Source organism: Lithobates pipiens, unplaced genomic scaffold (assembly GCF_037356315.1).
Source record: "Lithobates pipiens isolate NorthernLeopardFrog02 unplaced genomic scaffold, aLitPip1_a1.2 Scaffold_18, whole genome shotgun sequence".
Taxonomy (NCBI): Eukaryota; Metazoa; Chordata; class Amphibia; order Anura; family Ranidae; genus Lithobates; species Lithobates pipiens.
The window spans coordinates 219,911,560-219,934,432 of NW_027507758.1; the positions used below are offsets into that span (position 1 = coordinate 219,911,560).

General features: G+C 44.2%; 1 protein-coding gene across 1 annotated transcript in view; it reads right to left on the bottom strand.

The window, feature by feature from the left end:
* URB2 (URB2 ribosome biogenesis homolog) overlaps window positions 1–22,873 on the bottom strand; it is a 191,995-nt gene that overhangs the window by 71,391 nt on the left and 97,731 nt on the right. The window contains exon 4 of the mRNA XM_077486575.1: window positions 17,322–20,640. Within this exon, the coding sequence (XP_077342701.1) occupies window positions 17,322–20,640 (3,319 nt within the window). The remainder of the gene's footprint in view (window positions 1–17,321; window positions 20,641–22,873) is intronic.

The following is a 22,873-nucleotide window of genomic DNA, read 5'->3' on the forward strand; positions in this document are numbered from 1 at the left end:
TACACATGAGAGCCCCCTTGTCCTTCTGTTCTTTACTTATGTGAGAGGTGGAGAACCTGGGAAAGAAAAAGTCAGCTGGATACTAGCCACTGGATGATTGTGGAGGAAATAGCTCTGGCTTTTAAATTGTGCTTCTTTATCAAGTATTGGAGGTGAGAGGCTGGGGGAAACAGGTGGTGCACTGGCTTGGCACTGAATTGAATCACTGGATCAGTACACACTGTGGAAGTCACTTTTATGCATGGACTTTGTTTATAGCTCACAAAGCATCTGCATGAACGGGAATTTATGAACATTTATGATTTACATATCTACTGTGTCTTTTAAAATTGTTTTTTGCACATTTTTTATGTCCTCGGATTTTGCATTTTTCTTTTTGGGCATATATATATTATATGAGCACATTTATTATCGCAGCAATTACCTGAATTGCATTTATTTAATTGCACTATTTGCACTTTGTGAGGTGATTCACACTCATTGCACTTTTTATATATATTTTTTAGTTTATTATTGATTAGATATTCTTTTATGGTGAGCGCCGCAATTTATTTATTATTTATTGTATCACTAGTAGTGTGGAGATCACTATTTTTGCAGGCTGCTTCCACACTTTAATATGATTTAAAATTTTTTTTTTTTTTTTTTTTTTTTTTTGGTTTGTCACACATAGATTAGTAAGGTGAAGCGCACTAGTACCCTCTAATTAAATAAATTGTAAGTGTTATACCCTTACGAGCTTCACCATTGTTGTTCCTTTTCTTCTGTTCTGGCAATGATTACTTTAATTCCCTGATGTGAGTTTTGATGTTCCATCTGACACTGATGCACCTGGTTAACCCTGTGATCCATCCATCAAGTCTGGAGGGGGCCATCCATGTTTGCTATCTGCCATCTTTAATTGCATGATTATACGCCTGTCTTTTTTTTCATTCTGGTAAGCAGATTGAGAGTACGAGGGTGTAGTGTGCTTCATATATGCACTTTAAATCTTGGTGGAAGATTTCTGTCACCTGTGTATGGATAATCACGTTTAAAGTCTTTTCATTCACATTTATTTTTTGTGGACAATAATTGTCTTTACCCACATTTGTTTTTTTATGGACAATCACATTTAAAACTGTTGTGTAGCGCTGCCCTATTGGACTTTATGTTATTGTTTGATGAATCAGAAAACTGTGCTAGCCGCTGTGTGTTTTATTTTTTTGGGTTAGCGCAGATATATTTGCTCACCTTATTATATCCTCATTGGATAGACTGATAGCAGCAAAAGCCATTGGCTCCCTGCTGTGAATCAAACACAGTGACACAGGAGCCAAGGGGCGGGGCGAAATGTCTGTGTCAATGGACACAGCAGCAGGACTCCGGAGCACGCCTGCATAAGTGCCCCCATGGAATGCAGCTCTCCATGCGAGAAGAGGAGCCAGAAATGCCACTGAGGGACCTCAAAAGATGAGTATCGCCGCCGCTCTGTGCAAAAGTCTTGCACAGAGCAGGTAAGTATGACATGTTTTTTTTTTTTAAACAAACAAACCCTTACAACCCATTAAGGCTTTGACAACAAAAATCTGGAAGACGATTGGTTCCTATGCAGAGCTGCACCAGATTTTGCACTCAATACCTTACCGTATAAAAAGGTTATCTTTACCAATCGGGGTTGCAGAGGTAAATATAAAGCTATTTTTAGCTTTGATCGTTGTATAAATGTCAGTAGTCACAAAAAAAGTGTCAAAGCTCTCCGATCTGTCCGCCGACAAATCGCAGTCTTGCTAAAATTCGGTTATTTTTTTTTCTTACTAAAAACATGTAGAAGAATACATATTGGCCTAAACTGATGAAAAAAATTGTTAACAAAAATAAAAAATTGGGGATATGTATTAGAGCAAAAAGTTAAAAATATTGTGTTTTTTTGTTTCAAAATTTACACTTTTTTTGTTTATAGCGTAAACAATAAAAACCGCAGTGGTGATCAAACACCCACGAAAGAAAGCTCTATTTGTGGGGGAAAAAAAAGGACATCAATTTTGTTTGGGTACAACATCGCATGAGCGTGCAATTGTCAGTTAAAGCAAAGCAGTGCCGTATCACAAAAAATGGCCTGGTCATGAAGGGGTTAAACTTTTCTGGTCCTTAAGTTAATACTTTCTCCCTGTGTCATTCCATTTTATTACACAGAACTTTATTTCTGAACTTATTTGTTTTGGTTTCTTTGTATGTATTGTATGGGTTGTTACCGATATGTGGTGAAAAATTCATGTCAACAGCACCTTTAGAAATATATTTACCTAGAAAAATGGTGACGTGTCCAATACCTATTTTATCCGCTGTATATCTGCAGTGTTTACTTATCTCTCTCCAAAGCTCTAAGTGTCATTTCTCTTTGGTGCTTGTTCCTCTATCAGCACGAGTCACTTTTGAGAAGTTTTCCTGACACATGAGATAAATGTGTGTCGGAAGGCAGGGGGAGGGAGAGCTCAGAACGGATCTAATCAAAACACAGCTCTTCTGCTGTGTTAAGGGGTGTGTTCCTTTCCCCCCAATCAGCTCTGTGCTGCTGACAGATGAAGAAAGATTTTTAAAACTATCTGCACTTCTGAAAGGCTGCAGAGAGGTGAAGACTACAGATGAACAAAGTAAAACTTGAGGAGGTTTTGTTTAATTTCTGTGCATCATCTAAATCTGTCCACTTCACTGGGTATACAGCATCTCATAAAAGTACTACCCTCACATTTTTGTAAATATTTTATTATATCTTTTTATGTGGCAACACTGAAGAAATTATACTTTGCTACAATGTAAGGTAGTGAGTGTACAGCTTGTATAACAGTGTAAATTTGCTGTCCCCTCAAAATAACTCAACACACAGCCATTAATGTATAAACTGCTAGCAACAAAAATAGGATTTTTCTGTAATTCACCGACCGACACAGCTTCTCTCTGTAACTAAATGGGTTGTTTAGCCTGCCATTAGGAGAACTAGGCAAAATTGTAACACAATACACAGAACTTTCAGTCCCGCCCCAGGGGGGTGGACCCTGTGCTAACAACCCTCCTCGCTACTCCCAGCAGACTCAGTACGTCAACAAGCAGTATAACGCAGAGAAAAGGAGAGGTGGGTGCTGTGTAGGGTTGCCACCTTTTCTTCAAGCCAAACCCGAACATTTTCACGGCGCACAGCAATTTTTTTGTAGTACACGCTATAGGATTGTAAAATACCTTGGGTTACCCAAAAAGAGTAGTAATGAAGTGTGCTACACAGAACAGTTGCTATAGCCAAATTGCATTAACAGTGGAGGGACTTAAATGGGCATGATTAAATAAAACAAAAGCATTTAGTGTACCCATAAAATATGATTCGATTAATAAAAGAAATGTCAGTGACAATAGCCTACCTTAAAATTGGACACTGTCAGCCAGCAGGGCAGTGGACAGTGTCAGTAGGGCAGTAAATGGTGTCAGTAGAGCAGTAAATGGTGTCAGTAGGACAGTGTACAGTGTCAGTAGGGCAGTGGACAGTGTCAGTAGGGCAGTGGACAGTGTCAGTAGGGCAGTACATGGTGTCATTAGGGCAGTAAATTGTGTCATTAGGGCAGTAAATGGTGTCAGTAGATCAGTGGACAGTGTCAGTAGAGCAGTAAATGGTGTCAGTAGGGTAGTAAATTGTGTCAGTAGATCAGTGGACAGTGTCAGTAGAGCAGTAAATGGTGTCAGTATGGCAATAAATGGTGTCAGTAGGGCAGTGGACAGTGTCAGTAGGGCAGTGTACAGTGTCAGTAGAGCAGTAAATTGTGTCAGTAGGGCAGTAAATTGTGTCAGTAGGGCAGTGGACAGTGTCAGTAGAGCAGTAAATGGTATCAGTAGGGCAGTGGACAGTGTCAGTAGGGCAGTACATGGTGTCAGTAGGGCAGTAAATGGTGTCAGTAGGGCAGTAAATGGTGTCAGTAGGGCAGTGGACAGTGTCAGTAGAGCAGTAAATGGTGTCAGTAGAGCAGTGGACAGTGTCAGTAGGGCAGTGTACAGTGTCAGTAGAGCAGTAAATTGTGTCAGTAGGGCAGTAAATGGTGTCAGTAGGGCAGTGGACAGTGTCAGTAGAGCAGTAAATGGTATCAGTAGGGCAGTGGACAGTGTCAGTAGGGCAGTACATGGTGTCAGTAGGGCAGTACATGGTGTCAGTAGGGCAGTAAATGGTGTCAGTAGAGCAGTAAATGGTGTCAGTAGAGCAGTGGACAGTGTCAGTAGAGCAGTAAATGGTGTCAGTAGGGCAGTGGACAGTGTCAGTAAAGCAGTAAATGGTGTCAGTAGGGCAGTGGACAGTGTCAGTAGGGCAGTGGACAGTGTCAGTAGGGCACTAAATTGTGTCAGTAGGGTAGTAAATTGTGTCAGTAGAGCAGTTGACAGTGTCAGTAGAGCAGTAAATGGTGTCAGTAGGGCAGTGCGGTGCGGTGTGACAAGAGGGGGTGCGGTGTGACAGGAGGTGGTGTTGCGGTGTGACAGGAAGTGGTGCAGAGTGTGACAAGAGGGGGTGCGGTGTGACAGGAGGTGGTGCTGCGGTGTGACAGGAGGGGATGCGGTGTGACAGGAGGGGATGCGGTGTGACAGGAGGGGATGCGGTGTGACAGGAGGTGGTGCAGAGTGTGACAGGAGGTGGTGCAGAGTGTGACAGGAGGTGGTGCAGAGTGTGACAGGAGGTGGTGCAGAGTGTGACAGGAGGGGGTGCAGAGTGTGACAGGAGGTGGTGCAGAGTGTGACAGGATGGGGTGCAGAGTGTGACAGGAGGGGGTGCAGAGTGTGACAGGAGGGGGTGCGATGTGACAGGATGGGGTGCAGAGTGTGACAGGAGGGGGTGCAGAGTGTGACAGGAGGGGGTGCAGAGTGTGACAGGAGGGGGTGCAGAGTGACAGGAGGGGGTGCGGTGTGACAGGAGGGGGTGCGGTGTGACAGGAGGGGCCCGTGCAAATACAGAGGAGGGGTGCAATTACAGAGAAATGAGGGACAATTACAGATGAAAGGGGTGCAAATACAGAGGAGAGGGGAAATTACAGAGGAGGGGGGGCAGTTACAGAGGGGGTGGCAAACACAGAAGGGTCAAAACATAAGGGAGAGAGAGGCGACAGGCAGCTGCTGGTGCAGAAGTTTTTAATAAAATAAATGCTTAAAAGCAATCCACTCACTCTGCATGTCAGAGCTGTATATGTCAGTCTGTGAAGTTGGCTGTCCCATCCTCCCCTCCGCTCCACGCTGCTCTTATCACTGAATCGGGAAACTCATGTGAACTCATGTGAACTGTCAGGCTCTGATGATGGAGGCGTGGTTAAGCCTCTGGAATGCTCCGATTGGTCACAGCATCCCAGGCTGGCAGCTCACTGCAGTCTCCCCGCAGCTCTGTATCCTCGGCTTCCTCCAGAGATTCAGTGATAAGAGCAGATCGGAGGGGGGGGTGGGACGTCCAACTTCACAGACTGACATATACAGCTCTGACATGGAGAGTGAGTGGATTGTTTGCTTTTAAGCATTTATTTTATTAAAACCTTCCGCACCAGCAGCTGTCTGTCGCCTCTCTCTCCCATATGTTTTGATGGCTCTGTAATTACTCCCCCCGCCCACCGCTCCGATGCCCCTGCTGTCCAGGTCCCCCTGTGTGCTGGGGCTCGTAAAAGGAGGCCCCATGGTACCCCTGTCAGCTGTCCGGGTGTGAGGCAGAGGGAAACCCGGGCACAGCCTCCTAAACCCGTACTGTCCGGGTCAAAACCGGACAGGTGGCAACCCTAGTGCTGTGTTGTCGGTGAATTACAGAGAAAAGGATTTTACGGTGAGTACAAAAATCCTATTTTCTCTTATATTCACCGACTGACACAGCTCCTCTCTGTAACTAAATGGGACGTCCCCAAGCAGTGCCACACGAGGGTGGGAAAAAAACAGCATTAAAACTTCATCCATCATGGCAAGTGGGAACTAGTGAAACTAAACCCACAAAAAAACGTCAGTGTACAGAGAAACACACCGCTATAATCGGGCATTCTCAACAGGAGAGATCCCCAACAACGCAACCTTTTTGCGGAAGTAATGCAACAGTGCATTAACAAACAGTACTGTGTTTTTATCGAAAAAACCATGAAAGAAACTCAATTGCAACTACACGGCCGCCTGCAAAACTTTGCGGCCAAAACAAGCATCAGCCGATCCACTGACGTCTACCTTGTAGAACTTGGTAAACGTATGGACAGACGACCAGGTCGCCGCCTTACACGCCTGAGCGACAGACGCTTGTTGAGTGGGCCATGACTGGAAAGGGGGGCACCTGCCCCTTCAAGGCGTAGGCTTGGACTACAATCTGTCTGATCCACCTGGAAATGGTGGCCGACGAGACTGCCATGCCTTTCTTTGGATCAGCCACCGAAACAAACAGTGAGTCTGACTTCCGAAAGGGAGCCGTGGCAGACAAGTACACCTTCAGAGTCCTAACCACATCAAGAGCGTGAAGGGCCACCTCCTTGGGGTGCTTCGGCTTAGGACACAACAATGGTAATACAATGTCCTCATTGATATGAAAAGCCGAAACCACCTTCGGTAGAAAAGGGTGGTTGCGGACGCAACGCCACCTTATATCTGTGGATGACCAGATAAGGTGTCTTGCAGGACAAGGCCAATCTGGGGCAACCAGCATTACTGGAATCCCTTCGGCTTCCACTCTGCCAAGCAGACATGGCAACAGTTTCAGTGGAGGAAAGGCGTAGATCAGCTGGTACTGATCCCACGGAGCCACCAGTGCATCTACCCACGGATATCTTGTCCTGGACACGAATCTCGGCACCTTCCGATAGATAGTCCGCCTGCCAATTTTCCACCCCCGGGATGTAAATGGCTGACAGGGCCGGAACGTGTCTCTCTACCCACCGAAGTATGTGAGCGACCTCCCGAGCAGCGGCTGAGCTTCTTGTTCCCCCTTGGTGATTTATGTACGCCACAGCCGTGGCATTGTCTGACTGAGTCCTGATCGGACGCCCTTGAAGACTCATCGACCAAGTGTAGAGGCACAGCCTGATCGATCTCAATTCGAGCAGATTGATTGGCAACCTGGATTCCTCCGTCGACCAGAGGCCCTGAGCCGACTGAATCCCCATCACTCCACCCTAGCCAGAAAGACTAGTGTCCGTAGTGATCACCATCCATTTCAGAGGAAGGAACGATTCTCCGGACTGAATCACCGGGGACCTCAACCACCAGATCAGGGAGTCCCTGACTGGTTGGCTCACCTGGATCTGCCGATCCAGGGACAATGGAGATTTGTCCCATTTTGTCAATATCTTCTTCTGCAGGACTCTGGTGTGGAACTGGGCATAAGGTACTGCCTCGAAGGAGGCCACCATGAGTCCCAGTACTCACATGCAAAAGCAGAGCGACGACCACTTGCGGTTCCCTGGAGTCCAATAGTAACCCCAAGTACTCCAGACGTTGAGTTGGTACAACAACCGACTTCTTTAGGTTCAACAGCCACCCAAATTCTTGCAGGGTCTGCATGGTGATCACCACATCCTCCTCTAATTCTGAAGCGGAATATGTTCTCAGGAGGAGATCGTCTAGGTAACCCACGACTGCAATCCTGCGCTGCCTCAGCAACGCCAATACTGGAGCCAGTACTTTGGTAAAGACTCGGGGGGCTGATGCCAGGCCAAAAGGAAGAGCCACAAACTGATAGTGGGCTTCCCCTACGCCAAAGGCAGACATTTTTTATGCCGAAGGCATATGGGTATGTGCAGGTATTCATCCTGGATGTCCAAGACGCCAGGTAGTCCCCTTGATGGAGTGCAGCAACTACTAAGCGAACTGATTCCATTCTGAACCTCTGCACTTTCACAAAGCGATTTAGGGCCTTTAAGTCCAAGATCGGACGTACCCCTTCCTTCTTGGGAACCACAAAGAGATTTGAATAGAACCCCTGGAAGCGTTCCGAATCCGGAACCGGTACAATCACCCCCTGATTCAGCAAGTCCCTTACTGCCCCTAACAGGGCCTCCCAGCGAACCGGGGACGCAGGTATGCTGGAGGGGAAGAATCTGGTTGGCGGCCAAGAGAGAAACTATCTTGTAGCCTGTGGAAATCAGATCGCAGACCCATTGGTCGGATAACCGGGAGGTCAACTGGGCTGCAAACTCCAGAAGACGACCCCCTACCCGATATGTGGGTGGGGGCGAACCTTCATGCGGTAGCACTTTTGTTCCCAGGCTTGCGGTTCCAGGGACGCTTCTGGCCATCTGTGGGCATCCTGTTGGGCTGGGGACGGTTTGCCGAAGCACCGGGCGGACGAAAAAGCCGCTTGTGAGCGGAAAAGGAGGGCCCTTGCCTGCGGTGACTTAAGACAGTGAAGGTCCCACCCTCCTGCTGCCGACGCGTGGGGGGGTTCTTAGCGCCAGACTCACCACCCTGGGGCATTCTGTGAATGTCACTAGCCATGCCTGTAGTCCCTAGGAAGTTACCCAGTTGCAGAGTGGAGAAAACTGTGTCGGCAGCAGTCTATAATAGCGGTGAAACGTTCTGCAGAGCTTGCTCCAGCATTCAGCAAAGAGCCATACAGGGTCCTGTACACACAGTGGACACAGGAAACAGCCTGTGAGAGCGCATGTAAAGCTGTCACAAGAGAACAGCGGTGAAAAGAGTGCTCGGGCTTCAAGAAAATGGTTGCCAATGCAACTAATAGGAGAATCCCATAGAAGATGGCTGCTGAGGCTCACAAGGGGAACCTGCATTTCCCACAGTCAAGATGGCTGCCGGACAGCGCCATGCGTTGACATGACAAACCCAGAACAGTGTTGCCCGCCTTCAGCCAAAACACCTCCACAGACACCTTTTTGGGACCACCCAGACCGGGACCAGGACCAACGCTAGCCGCACAACGCCCCACAGGTGAGACACCCAGTGAACCCCCCACACACACTGCCCGCAGCTCATGCAGCCACCCCCCTCAGAGGGGGGGGAAGGAGGGGAGATAGGGACTAGGGAGAAAAGATAAGGAGGTGAGGTGGCCCCCGAATCGACCCCCCCAGGGAATGCCCAGCTGCTCGCCCTACCGAAGTAGGGAGAGCCGTACTTACCAGTCCTGAAGAGCTGGTAGACATTCCATCGCAGACCTACTCCTGCGCAGTTACAGGGTAGCTGTTGGCCCGGTATACTGTGATCCAGACATCAGTAGCCCGGTCATATGTATACCCCAGAGCATTGAAGCTCACTAACCACCTCTGGAGCTGAGGCATGTCGTGGCCTGCCGATCCTTAGCTGCAGCCTGCACACACTCGATGGCCGGACTGGGGAGACTACAAGGATAACATTAACCAGCCTGTCACCCACCCGGCAGTTTATAGAAGATCCCAGGATCTTTCATCTTGCGCAAAAAACATCAAACCTGCAGCAAAAACATGAACCAAAGGGCTTGCAGGGTTCCTAGGTCATTCTCCTTCACTAGGCAAAATATAAACTGAGTCTGCTGGGAGCAGCGGGGGAGGGGGGGTTGTTAGCACAGGGTCTGTCCCCCTGGGGAGGGACTGAAAGTTCTGTGTATTGTGTAACAATTTTGCCTAGTTCTCCTAATGGCAGGCTAAACAACCCATTTAGCTACAGAGAGGAGCTGTGTTGGTCAGTGAATATAAGAGAAAGTGAGTACACCCCTAAGTGAAAATGTCCAAATTGGGCCAAAGTGTCAATATTTTGTGTGGCCGTCATTATTTTCCAGCACTGCCTTAACCCTCTCGGGCATGGAATTCACCAGAGCTTCACAGGTTGCCACTGGAGTCCTCTTCCATTCCTCCATGATGACATGACGGAGCTGGTATATATTAGAGACTTTGTGCTCCTCCACCTTCTGTTTGAGGATGCCCCCCAGATACTTACTAGGGTTTAGGTCTGGAAACATGCTTGACCAGTCCATCATCTTTACCCTTAGCTTCTTTTACAAGGCAGTGGTTGTTGAGGTATGTTTGGGGTTGTTATGCTGGAATACTGCCCTGCGGGCCAGTCTCTGAAGGGAGGAGATCCTGCTCTGCTTTAGTATGTCACAGTACGTTGGCATTCATGGTTCCCTCCATGAACTGTAGCTCCCCAGTGCCCGCAGCACTCATGCAGCCCCATATCATGACACTCCCACCACCATTGGTTGCTGCCACACCCGCTTGACACCATCGGAACGTAATAAGTTTATCTTGGTCTCATCAGACCACAGGACATGGTTTCAGTAATCCATGTCCTTAGTCTGCTTGTCTTCAGGAAACTGTTTGCAGGCTTTCTTGTGCATCATCTTTAGAAGAGGCTTCCTTCTGGGAGGACAGCCATGCAGACCAATTTGATGCAGTGTGCAGCATTTGGTCTAAGCACTGACAGGCTGACCCCCCCACCCTTTCAACCTCTGCAGAAATGCTGGCAGCACTCATACATCTATTTCCCAAAGACAACCTCTGGATATAATGCTCAGCACGTGTACTCAACTTCATTGGTCAACCATGGCGAGGCCTTTTCTGAGAGGAACCTGTCCTGTTAAACCGATGTATGGTCTTGGCCACCGTGCTGCAGCTCAATTTCAGTAATTTTGAGAAGACTGCAAATTTACATTGTTATGCAACCTGCACATTTACTAATTTACATTGTAGCAAAGTGTGATTTCTTCAGTCTTGTCATATGAAAAGATATAATAAAATATTTACAAAAATGTGAGGGGTGTACTCACTTTTGTGACATACTGTAAGAGAAAGTTTACACCCACTTTAAATCTTCTGTTTTATAGGCTGAATGGCTTATTCATATACTTATTGTTTTTTTTGTATCACTTTGTCTTGTATCGGTGTTGCCTTATGTGAAAATTGATGTCACCGTTTTTCTTTTTCCTTTGTTCCATTTCATGGTTTATTAGTATATACTATTTGTATATGCATTTTGTACAAATCTCAATAAAACGTATTTTTTTTCTTATCAAAAAAAAAGTTGTGAAGAGTTCTACTTTTTAATAAATATAAGGATAGAGGAATGTTTAAATCATTTTTCAACACACAACAGAAGAAGAATGCCTTGCCAAAAGCTTTGCCAAAAAAACAATACCCCACCCCCAGTGCTCAAATGATAAATGCATCTACAAAGTTCCAATAGTATGGAAAGTGCGGAACACACATATTTATCCACCTGGAATGCTATGCCTGACGCAGCCCTTCTCAGACTGGGAGATCACAAGCAACTGAAAAGAAAGCACACGGGAGGACATTACCAAAAGCTTTTGGAACGAAAACACAAATGCCAGATGGATACTCACAAAAGTCATAATATATGGCAGTATATCAGACCATGTTCCGGAGGATGCACCCCATTTATCAGGGGCAATGACAGAGACCAACATCCTCTTATATATCTATTTAAGGTCTGTCCTATAGCAGATATACTGCTAAAAGGTATCCCTCCTGTTCAGAATCGCGCATTTATACTTGATTCTGCACTTCCTCCTAGGGGGCGCTTCTGCTGTGATTACTCAACAGAAACCGATCTGCGGGTGCCAGGGAATGGATACCCACCAATCGTCAGGAAGAGACACAGAATGAAGCTCTGCCTATGTAAACAAGGCAGGGGGAGAAGTGACAGATTTTGTGTCCTGAACAAAATCCATCACTTAGTAAAAGCAGTATACAATTTACACAAAAACACTGGCTAGGCACAGTGTTAACCCTTTGATCGCCCTAGATGTTAAACCCTTCCCAGCCAGTGCCAATAGTACAGTGATCACTGTATTAGTGTCACTGGTTCCCACAAAAGTGTAAGTCGCCGATCGCCACCATTACTATTATAAAAATAAATATTACAGTATATATACACCATATTTTGAAGATGCTGTAACTTTTAAGAAAACCAATCAATATATTCTTATTGGGATATATGTAGCAAAATACATATTGGCCTAAATTTATGAAGACATTTATTTTTTTGGCATATGTTTTATAGCAGTAAGTAAAAAATATTGTTTTCTTTCAAAATTGTCAGCCTTTTTTTTGTTTATAGAGCAAAAAATGTACAAATTGTATTTGCGTACAGCGTTGCATGAGTGTGCAATTGTCAGTTAAAGTAAACAGTGCCATATCGCAAAAAATGGCCTGGTCATGTAAATCTTCCTGAGGTCAAGTGGATATACACTCATAGGCACAATATTATCTCACCGAGAGGCCGCATATTTGTGTGTGCATGGCGCCAAAAGGTTAAAAATCAGTGTCTATACGGTTTAAAAACCAGTAATATACTGCCTCATCCTGCTCTGTACATGCCTAGTTTCTCTGCATTTTTAGGCACTGTCAAGTTTGTAGAGGCTGATCTGCTGACAGCCTTAAAGTGGAATTAAACTCTCCTATCCTTTACATCCAAGAAAGCTGCTTCAGTTTGATCTGAAACTTACATGGCGCTGCCCATGTGATCAGTTTTGACACCAGGCATTTGATAGTTTGGCAGTTGGACAAGCAAATGTGAGGACAAGGACAAGAAAATGCAATCCCAGCATTTCAGAAATGTAACTGTTTTTTGAAACCGTTAATTAGATGGATTTAGTTCCACTTTACTGCTTGGGATCTGGTTTTCAGCAAAATGGCAGCCTCCAGCGAGAAGAAACAGGAGCAATGCTGGAGGCAATTTACAGCACACACTAATTTTGGTAGCATAATTCTTAATGTGGAATTTATGTTCCTTGATAAAGAATAATTTTTTTTTATCAAGTTGTTATGGGTAAAGTTCCACTTTAAAGTGGTGTTGCCACCAAAAAATTAAAAGCTGCTTAAAGCGGTAGTAAACCCGCATTTTTTTTTTTTAAAAACCTGCAAAGCAAAAGGCATAATGAGCTAGTATGCACCGCATACTAGCTCATTATGAAATACTTACCTTAGAACGAGGCCCCGTCATCTCGCCCGATCCACGCCGAGGAAGCCGACATGCTCCCTCGGCGTCTCTTCCGGGTATCGCGGCTCCGGCGCTGTGAGTGGCCGGAGCCGCGATATCGTCACTCCCGCGCATGCGCGCGGGAGATTTAAATCCGGCCGGACGAGCGCTGCCGGATTTTCGCGGAGAGAACCCCCTTGTGCGCATGCGCCGCTGCAGTCAGCGGCGCATACCGAGGGGAATATCTCCTAAACCGTACAGGTTTAGGAGATATTTTTTTTACCTACAGGTAAGCCTTATTATAGGCTTTCCTGTAGGTAAAAGTTAAAAAAGTGGGTTTACTTCCACTTTAAAATTCGTAAAAAAATAAATAAAAAAATAATTGGCAAAAAAAAAATAAAAAATGTTTAACTCACCTTTAAACCCCGGTTGCTAGGGGGTCCCTCGTAGTCTGCCTTCTTCATTGCCCGGGCTGGTGACATCACTTCCCCTCGCACCGCACATTCACCTGGGACCTGTCACGTGTCCCAGGTGACTGTACGGCGTATCACAGCGCCCTGCGCCGCTCGCGCATGCGCAGTGGGTGCCCGGCTGTGAAGCCACAGCCGGGTGCCCACAGTATGCATGATGGCACCGCGAGCGGAGCGGGGAACAAGGGGGGGGGGGGCTTCGTTCCCCCGCATCGCTGGACCCTGGGGCAGGTAAGTGTCCGATTATTAAAAGCCAGCAGCTGCAGTATTTGTAGCTGCTGACTTTTATTTTTATTTTTTTTAGGGGGTACCCCACTTTAAGGTGGGTGCCACCGTAGCAACAGATGGGGTAAAGGTTACAATAAAAAGTATATCAACCACTAGATACCCTAAAGTCACAACCAATCACTTCCCAAATCAATATAAATAATTTGATCAACTACATACATGCTTATGCAGTTTCATGCACAGAATGAAAAGGTATGCCTCTTAACCAGTTCCCGACCGGCGCACGACGATGTACGTCAGCAGAATGGCACGGGCAGGCAAACTGGCGTACAGGTACGTCCACTTGAAATTGCCGTCCTGCCATCGCGCGCATGCCGGTTGGGATCCCCATGAGTCCGGTCGCAGGTCCCGTGGACTCTATCGCCGCGGGGATACCCGGGATCGTCTCACGGGGAGGCTGAACGGGGAGATGCCGATGTAAACAGCATCTCCCCATTCTGCCTAGCAACAAGTGACACTGATCTCTGCTCCCTGTGATTGGAGCATAGATCAGTGTTCACTAAGACATAGCCCAGCCCCCCACAGTTAGTAACACGCCCCTAGGACACACTTAACCCCTACACTGCCACCCCCTGGTTAACCCCTGCACTGCCAGTGTCATTTACACAGGAATCCGTGCATTTGTATAGCACTGATTGCTGTATAAATGACAATGGTCCCAAAAATGCCCAATGTGTCCGCCATAATTGTCATGGTTATGCAATAGAGTTGGTCTGCTTACCTGTTTCCATGTGTTCATCTCTAGAGACCAGCCGACCCTCACCTGACTGCTTTTGTAATCCATCCTCTGGCATGACTCCACTCTATATTAACCTGTGCACTGCAGGCCAACCCCGGCTGATCAACCATTGTGTATTCCTTTGTGTGTTAGCTTCCTGTTACCTGCCATGTGCTCTGCTGTTGTTCCATTACCGACTTTGGCGTGTCCTTCACTATCCCTGTTTGCCTGTGATCCTGACCTTTTGGCGTGTCCCTGACTATTCCTGTCTGCTTGTGGCCCGACCTTGGCTTTGTCCCTCACCATTCCTATCCTCCTGTTGCCTACTGTGGGTGTGAGCTGGGGGACCCTGGGGGTCGCGACCTGGAGCCAGTTGCAGCCAAGTCCATCCTCACCACTAGAGGCGCTGGTGAACAACTGCTGGCTCTTAGACTCCGCGCCTCAGGGAATCTTACGTTCTAACCCTGGTGGGATCTGTCTCCCGTCCGCAGCAGTCATCCGTAGGGTCCACAACCTTGCGGTGCACTCCTGATCCCTACAGTGTGCATCTGTCACCTCGCCTCGAGGTGACCTCACAATAATGTCACAGTCACAATAAAAATCGTTAATCGCCATTACTAGTAAAAAAAAAAAAAATTATTGATAAAAATGCCATAAAACTATCCCCTATGTTGTAAACGCTATAAATGTTGCGCAAACCAAACAATCGCTTATTGCATTTTTTTTTTTTTTACCAAAAATATGTAGAAGAATACGTATCGACCTAAACTGAGGGAAAAAAAATATTTTTTATATATTTTTGGAGGATATTTATTATAGCAAAAAGTAAAAAATAAGTTTTTTTCAAAATTGTCGCTCGTTTTTGTTTATAGCGCAAAAAATAAAAACCGCAGGGGTGATCAAATACCACCAAAAGAAAGCTCTATTTGTGGGAAAAAAAGGATGTCAATGTTGTGTGGGAGCCACGTTGCACAACTGCGAAATTGTCAGTTAAAGCGACGCAGTGCCGAATCGCAAAAAGTGGTCTGGTCTTAAGCCAGCAAAATGGTCTGGTCTGAAAGTGGCTAAAGAAGTGCATAAACCTGTGGAGATATGGCGGCTCTTAACCATTGCCCTGGTCGATGTTAGCTGTGCACTTTTGGTCCACCGATGGTTTCAGGTGACTGGGTGGGTTTTCCAGTATACACTCCAATGGCTTGTAGCCGCCATATTCCCACATGAGACAAGACGGTTTCTAAGTTTACACGTGACACACTTCGGGTCCTATGGTGGTTCCAGCTGACTGGGGGGTGCATTCCAGTGCCTCGGAGCTGCCATATCTCTACAGGTTTATGTACATATTTGCTCCTTTGGAAGCATGGTACCTTTGCATTTTTACTCTGTGGGAAATATGCATGTATTTACTTGATCAAATTAGATATATTGATTTGGAAAGTGATTGTGATGTTAGGCTATCCGTGGTTGCTATATTTATTATGGTAACCTTTAACCCCATGTGTTGCTATGGTGCTGCCCACCTTAAGTGTGGGAGGTGGGTTAATATTGTACTCCTTGTACCTATGAGTGTGTGTGTGTAATAAATTATATAGTGTGTGTGTATTAGGCAGCGCTCCATTACCATTGATTTCTGTTTGGTGCATATAAACTGCTTGTATCTTATCACTTTTGTGAATATCCAATTGGCATTTGTGTTTTAGTTCAATAAAAGCTTTTGGTAATGCACTAGGTGTTTCCACCCACTTTTTTCTTCTCTTTACAGTTACAAGTTTTGCTATTCCTGATTTAACACAGATGTCAAGATGATCCCACGGATATTACATTTTCCTCAAAAAGAAGGAATGCATAAATACTGGAAGTTATCTTACCTGACCCTAGTTAAAGTAATTGCAAATGATCACCTTGTAAAACAACTATTCAGTTTAAGAGCCGGTTCACACTGGGATGACTTGTCAGGCTTAGCCGCCTGACAAGTCGCGTTCCGTTCTGTACAATGGAACCGTTCTAATAGGAGTTACTCAAGACGCTTCCTCTTAGAAAAAGGTTCCTGTATTACTTTAGGGGCAACTTGCATTGACTTCTATATAGAAGTCATTTTGCAATTCACCGCTGCTGTCGTGTGCAGGTCGCCTTGAAGTCTCGCTGCAAGTCGCGCTGCCTCAGTGTGAACCAGCTCTAAAATAGAAATGAAAGGCAAAATATTTTTGTACAGCTATTTAAAAAAAACACACATTATAAATACTTTTTTTTTTTAAATATAAATTATTGCATTGCCTCTGTTTTCAGCTGTATAAGAGCTGGGGGGAGGGGAAGCAGCAGCAACATCACACTGAACTTTCCAGTGAATGACTGTGCAGTAGGGGCGTGTCTGGACAAGTCTTAGAGAAGAGCACACTGAATTCTAAGCACAGCTAAAGAACTGACCATGGTGTGCTCACATGCTTAGTGTGATCAGATTAATGGGAAAACAGAAGGACTTACAGGAACACCAGGTATTTCATACAAAGGAAACAATACAAAGAGAACAGGATAATTTCTCATACAAATACAGGAATAAGATGTGTTAAGAGTAAAAAATGCTTTAAAATATTTGAGTTTGAAGAGTTCTCACAAACCTCTTCTACAGATAGCCATGGACAGGAGATACGGGTTTGATTTTTTAGGTAGATTATAGCACAAAACATAGAAAGATGCAGTGGCCAAGTATGCATGTGCAGCACATTCCCAAGACACTAGCCTCATCTTGGAGAAGCAATATCAATCAGCCAATGTCAAGCCAATTATCTTATGCCTATGGATACCTTTGCAGGAAAGCAAGCAAGCACACACAAGACATTTTGTTGTCCATGGCTTTCTTTAAAAAGCCTTGCCTGAGGAGCTTTAGGTTAACTGTATAAAAAAAAAAATAGACAAACAAATCTTATTTTATACATAATTAAAAAAAACTGAAAATTAATACTTACTAGAAAGCATTTTTTGGACGGAATTAAATATAGAGGTGACTAGCATTTGCTTGACAGTGTAGATTTCTTCTACTGTAATTCCAAATGCCAAATAACGAAGGGCGGCTTTCAGAAACAGAGTTTGTTTTTCAGCATATGGAAGTTCTCTCAGAATTTGTAAGCAAAAACATCTGTAAACCTCAATGTTCTGAATTTTGATTTTATCTTGGCAACTGAGCTCTGCTTCAAGAAGAGTGGTTGTGCAGGATACAAGGAATGAAGGTAAAATGTGAGCTGGGGCACTGATCTTCAGGCATTGCTGAACAACCATATTCATAGTAACAACAGACTTCTGCAGCAAAGCACAAACGTTTTCAGTCTTCTTTTTATCAACAATGTGCTCTTGGATGCAAGTTGTTAAAACTCTGCATAAGCCACTGAGAACAGAAATAAGCAACTGACCTATACAAGAGTTCCAGTCTTTGCTTTTGGTTTTTGGAACAAATTCAAACACGAATTCTGCAAATTTCTCTAAGTTCAGGAGACAGCTCTGCTTCCGCTCTAAGACCAAAGCAAGCAATGTGTCAAAAAAAGACTGTATAGTGGAAACAAATTCCGGCCAGTACTGCTTGTTCTCCATGTCATCAGCAAACTCCAATTTATTTGGCTGAAAGCATATCATAACCGTTTTTAGAATGTCACTAGCAAAGAGCAGTTTAAATAATGCTTTGGCATGTTTACCATTTAAAAGAGATATCATAAGTCTATAACAAACACCTGCAAGTTGGAGACTCCTAAGGGACGTTGTCCTTGCTATAGACAACAGCAGGAAAAAGCAGCGACACTGGTCTGAGGGTGTCAGGCTGTCAGGTTTTAATGCAGAAATAAATTCTATAATATTGATTATATGTTTTAGCTCAGAATCGCATAATTCAACACATTTAGTTTCATTTGCCAATGATAATATACACTGTACAACAGCCTCTAAATTTGTTATACATGCAGAAACTTTAGAATTGAATCCATCCACCATATCACTGGCAGATATTTTGGTTCCTTTACTGTAGGATGAAAGAAAATCTTCATGCCAATGCAAGTCTTTAGCAGAGAGAAGATCACAAATACTATTTAAAACATTTTTCTCTTTTAAAGCAATGGCACATTTGTTAATAATGCTGGTTATAAATGCACACTGCAATAGAGGTAGCTCGGAAAAGTGATCACTTTTCAGTAAAGCCAATGAAATATCCTCAAACGAAACTGAACTTTCTTTATCAGTCTGATCTTTTGTGTACTGTGTAGCTGGCATTGTTTCCAGAAGAAAGTCTGCTATGTTGTAGATATTTGGCAATGGAATGTATTTAAGGATAATTAGAAGATGTGATGCAATGAGATGCCAGTGAGCCACATGGAAAGAATTTGAATCAACTAAGTTAACATTTCCACTCCAAGGTTCGTGATGTTTTGGCACCTTAAGATCACTGACAGGATGAATAATTAGTAATGCAGCATTCTGAAGAGTAAGTTGTATGGATTCAGTTGGGGAGGCATAATGCATTAGAATATGTTTCATTTTCTGAATAGAAAGCAGCTCCAGATAAAACATGCTGACTGGATTTAATTGAGTGCAATGTTTATAGACTTTGCTCCAACAATCTTTATCTCCACAAAACAATGAAAAATCCCACCCTTCAATAGACGATTCCAAAGGAAGGGGCAGTTCTCTTATCTGTGAAACATATTTATTGCAATTCAGTTTAGTCACAGTATTTACTTCTATCCATGTACAGAGAAGCAAAAGTACAGCATCGCAGAGTTTAGGAAGCCAGGCCAAAGATGCAGTGTTTACACTACCCTGCTGAACAAGAGTTAGAGAAGGTAATATTAGCTTAGCCATCATTTGTTTCATGAGATCATTGAACCTTGCTAGAACAGGCGTTGGAGTATAATTGTCCAAACTCTTCATGTTAAACAACAAGCAATGCAAAAGAGAGCTGAGAGAGACCATTTTCAAACAAACATCTGGGTCATCTTTAATATCTGGAAGGATATCGCAATCACACTTTTCCAAAATAATGGCCCACACATCCAAAATCTGATTAGGTGGAAGCTGAATAAGAAAATCTGAAAGTTTCTCACTCAGACTAGAAGTAAGAATTGGCTGTCTTAACTCATCAGCTGCAGGACGGCATATCAATATCACAACTTCCTGAAACAGTTTTGGAAACTGCCGAAGCTTAGTATAGGTCTGGAAAAGGCTTAAAAGTAAAGCTTCCTGTGCTTTCCTAATGCGCAAATCGGAAAGGTCTGCATCAATCCATGCACATGATAATAGGTCATCAAGATCAGGTTCAACAATCATGTGATTTAACAAGATTAAATTTTTTAAGCATCGAAACCAAGATTGTGAGGAAGTGCAGGGGTTGCATATCAACATTTCTGCTAGCTTACGATAGAACTGGTACTGAATATCTTTATACCTTATGTGGTCTTCAGCAACATTGTAGATGTCATGATCGAGAGCTAGGCTCAGTAGCTGTTCTAATGCAAGAAGACCTGTAGAGTAACCCGAAGATGTTGCGTTATCTTCCTGCCTAAATGGAATAGTTGATTTAAGGCAATGAAAGAGCTTGACAAGCATGTGAAAGTAGAAGATTTCCTTTCCATCTTTGCAATATGCCTCCAAAAACAATTTATACACAAGAGAAATAGAATTGGCCAATAGTGGAACATAGGTGTCTGGGTTACAGAAAGTGCTATCCTCTAGTTTTGTTAAGATGGAGGATACAGGTGTAAGAAATATTTTGGATGATATCTTTTTCTTTTCTGACCTGTCTCCTTCAGAAAGAAGCTCTTCTTTGTATGAAGCCAGAAGTTCAGGCTGAAAAAGGGCACTACAAAGAACAGTCTCAATGCTACTGCGGAGGTCCTTGATTAGTTGGTGGCGTACTTGACTATCATCATCCTTACTCCAAACACGGACATTCAAGGTATTCCTTAACAGCAAGCATGGCTGAAATAGGTGTGTCATTACATATGTAAATACCCTATTTGGATTACTTTGCTGTCTCTGTACTTGTAGGTACTGGGTGAAAGACAATTGAAGGATTTTAAGGACTTGGATTGTGATGAGTTGTAATTGTTCAGATGGGCTGATCAAATAATGACAAGCCAATGTGCACAGCTTAGTTAATAAGTCTACCATCAATTCATATTTTGTTGTGTAGACATAAGCAAGGCTAGGAGTAGAGAGAACAGTTTGACAGCAGCTTAAAACGGTTGTGATGCCAGCTGGAGGGCCTTGTTGCACAGATGATAAAGCAATGAAGTCGTTCATAACCTAAAATATAAGAAACATTCACATAAATAACCTGTACAATGATAATAACTTGAATAAACTAAATAACTTTCTCAAGTTATATATTTTATATGAAACAAAAAGATGGTTGTAAACAGTCGCTACAATAGTGAAGAAAATATCCATTGATCTGTCAGAACGAAACACCATTTCTTTTTCCTGTTGTGGACTAAAAACTGCATTTTTGAGCCTGGTCTTGTTGTCTCTTGCTAAACCACTCAAATTCCACCTACACTCATATCTTTACAACACCTAAGACACCTAATATTCCATAGTATAACACAGGAAATGTGAACAGCACCTTTCTGCATTTTTGACACAATCAACAGGTAATTTTTTTCAACAAAAAAAAGGGAATTTTGACTTACCAGTAAATTCCATATCTTGGAGTATAGTACAGGATAGAGGAGAAGAAGTAATAGATGGCTTTATATACTGCTACCGTTAAGTCAGGGCCGACAAACCCCAGGTGCCAGGTCGCAATTGCGACCAAAAGTTTCGACCTGGCACCTGGGCTGCCGCCAGCATGCTCCCCACACCCCGCGTGGCCCCTCTGCAATGTAATTTCCAGGTCCCCGTTGACAGTTTCTCCTTGCCCATCAAGGCCAGGAAAGAACATAATGCAGTGCAATGTGCATTGTATTCTTTTCAGTGGAGCACAGGGGAGACATGCATGTCTCATGAAAGAGAACCTGTCACCAAAAGAAAATCATCACATAGATATAATGCTTGGGGGTTTTATATAATGTTCAGGCCTAAAATTATTTTTTAAACGTGCAAAAAACAGCTCTGGCTGTGAAAGGGTTAAAGGAGAAGTTCACCTTCGGGAACATGTTAAATGTTCCACCGCACGATTTGTTGGTTAAAGATTCAAAGCAAATTTGTCAAGCCCTGCTTTGGGTAATTGAGTGGAACTTTATTTAGAAAATTAAGTCCTGCTAGATCACTTTAGGCTGGCAGGTATAGCTATGTAAAACATTAAAAATAAGTGCAGATACCATTTTAAAATCCACTAATACACTGTTTCAACCTGTCTGCACATGCTCAGTTGCTCTCGATTTTAGGGCACTATACCGAATTTGCAGGGGTCGATCTGCTGACAGCCTAAAGATTAACTACTGCAAAGGGGATCTCGACTTAAGCAAAATAGCAGCCTCCAGCAAGAGTTAACAGGAACAACGAAGGAGGCAATTTACAGCACACGCCAATTCTGGTTGCATAATTATTAACCACTTAAGGACCGCCTCCTGTACATATACCTCAGTACTTTAAAGAGGGATATCCCAGTAACAGCAGCAGCTGCTGCCACAACCAAGATATCCCTCTTTACAGGAGGCGGTCCTGTTTACCATAATGGTGGTTCGCCACGAGATCACCATTATCAGTGGCGGGAGAGGTGCCACCCCCCTCCCGCTCCCTCCACCGCTTACCTGAGCCATCGGTAGCGGAGGAGGCAATCGGGTCCTGCACACTGCTGGTCATGGAGACGAGTGAGGCTAAGATGGCCCCCACTCGCCTCTATACCATAGGAGGGTGGAAGCGAAGTCCAAATATTGTGCATCTAATACAATTATATCTCAAAAGATTGTTAAACTAGTATTTTACCAATTACAGGTCAATCCAGTGCCTCAAAAAATATATTTATATGTGTGTGACCCAAAGGACCGAGGACAACCCCAAATGCCCCAAAGAACACAGAACCAAAAAAATAAATAAAAATTATATATATATATATATATATACACACTTTCTTAATAAATCTATCAAAGGATTCACCACAAAGGCATTCACCCTCGAACAGCATGCATAAAAAGACACCTTATGTACAAAGTTCAGGAGTTTGCTACAGAGTGCAGAGTTCAGGGGTGCTCTATGTACAGATTGTGGTTCCAGGGGTGCCCTATGCACAGAGTGCAGAGTCCAAGGGTGTGCTATATAACAAAGTGCAGGGTTTAGGGGTGCGATGTGTGCAGGGTGCAGGGTTTAGGGGTGCGCTATGTACAGAGTGCAGACTTCAAGGGTGCACTGTGTACAGGCTGCAGGGTTTAGGCAAAAGTGGGTTTGCAACACCAACCCCCCCCCCCCCTCCTTTACCTAGCCCAGCTCTAGTAACTCCCTATGTAGGCGGCTCTAGTACAGCCCTGTGTAAGTGGCTCTCTTTATTACCCATGTATTCGGCTCTATTATACCTCCCTGTGTAGGCAGCTCTCACTTG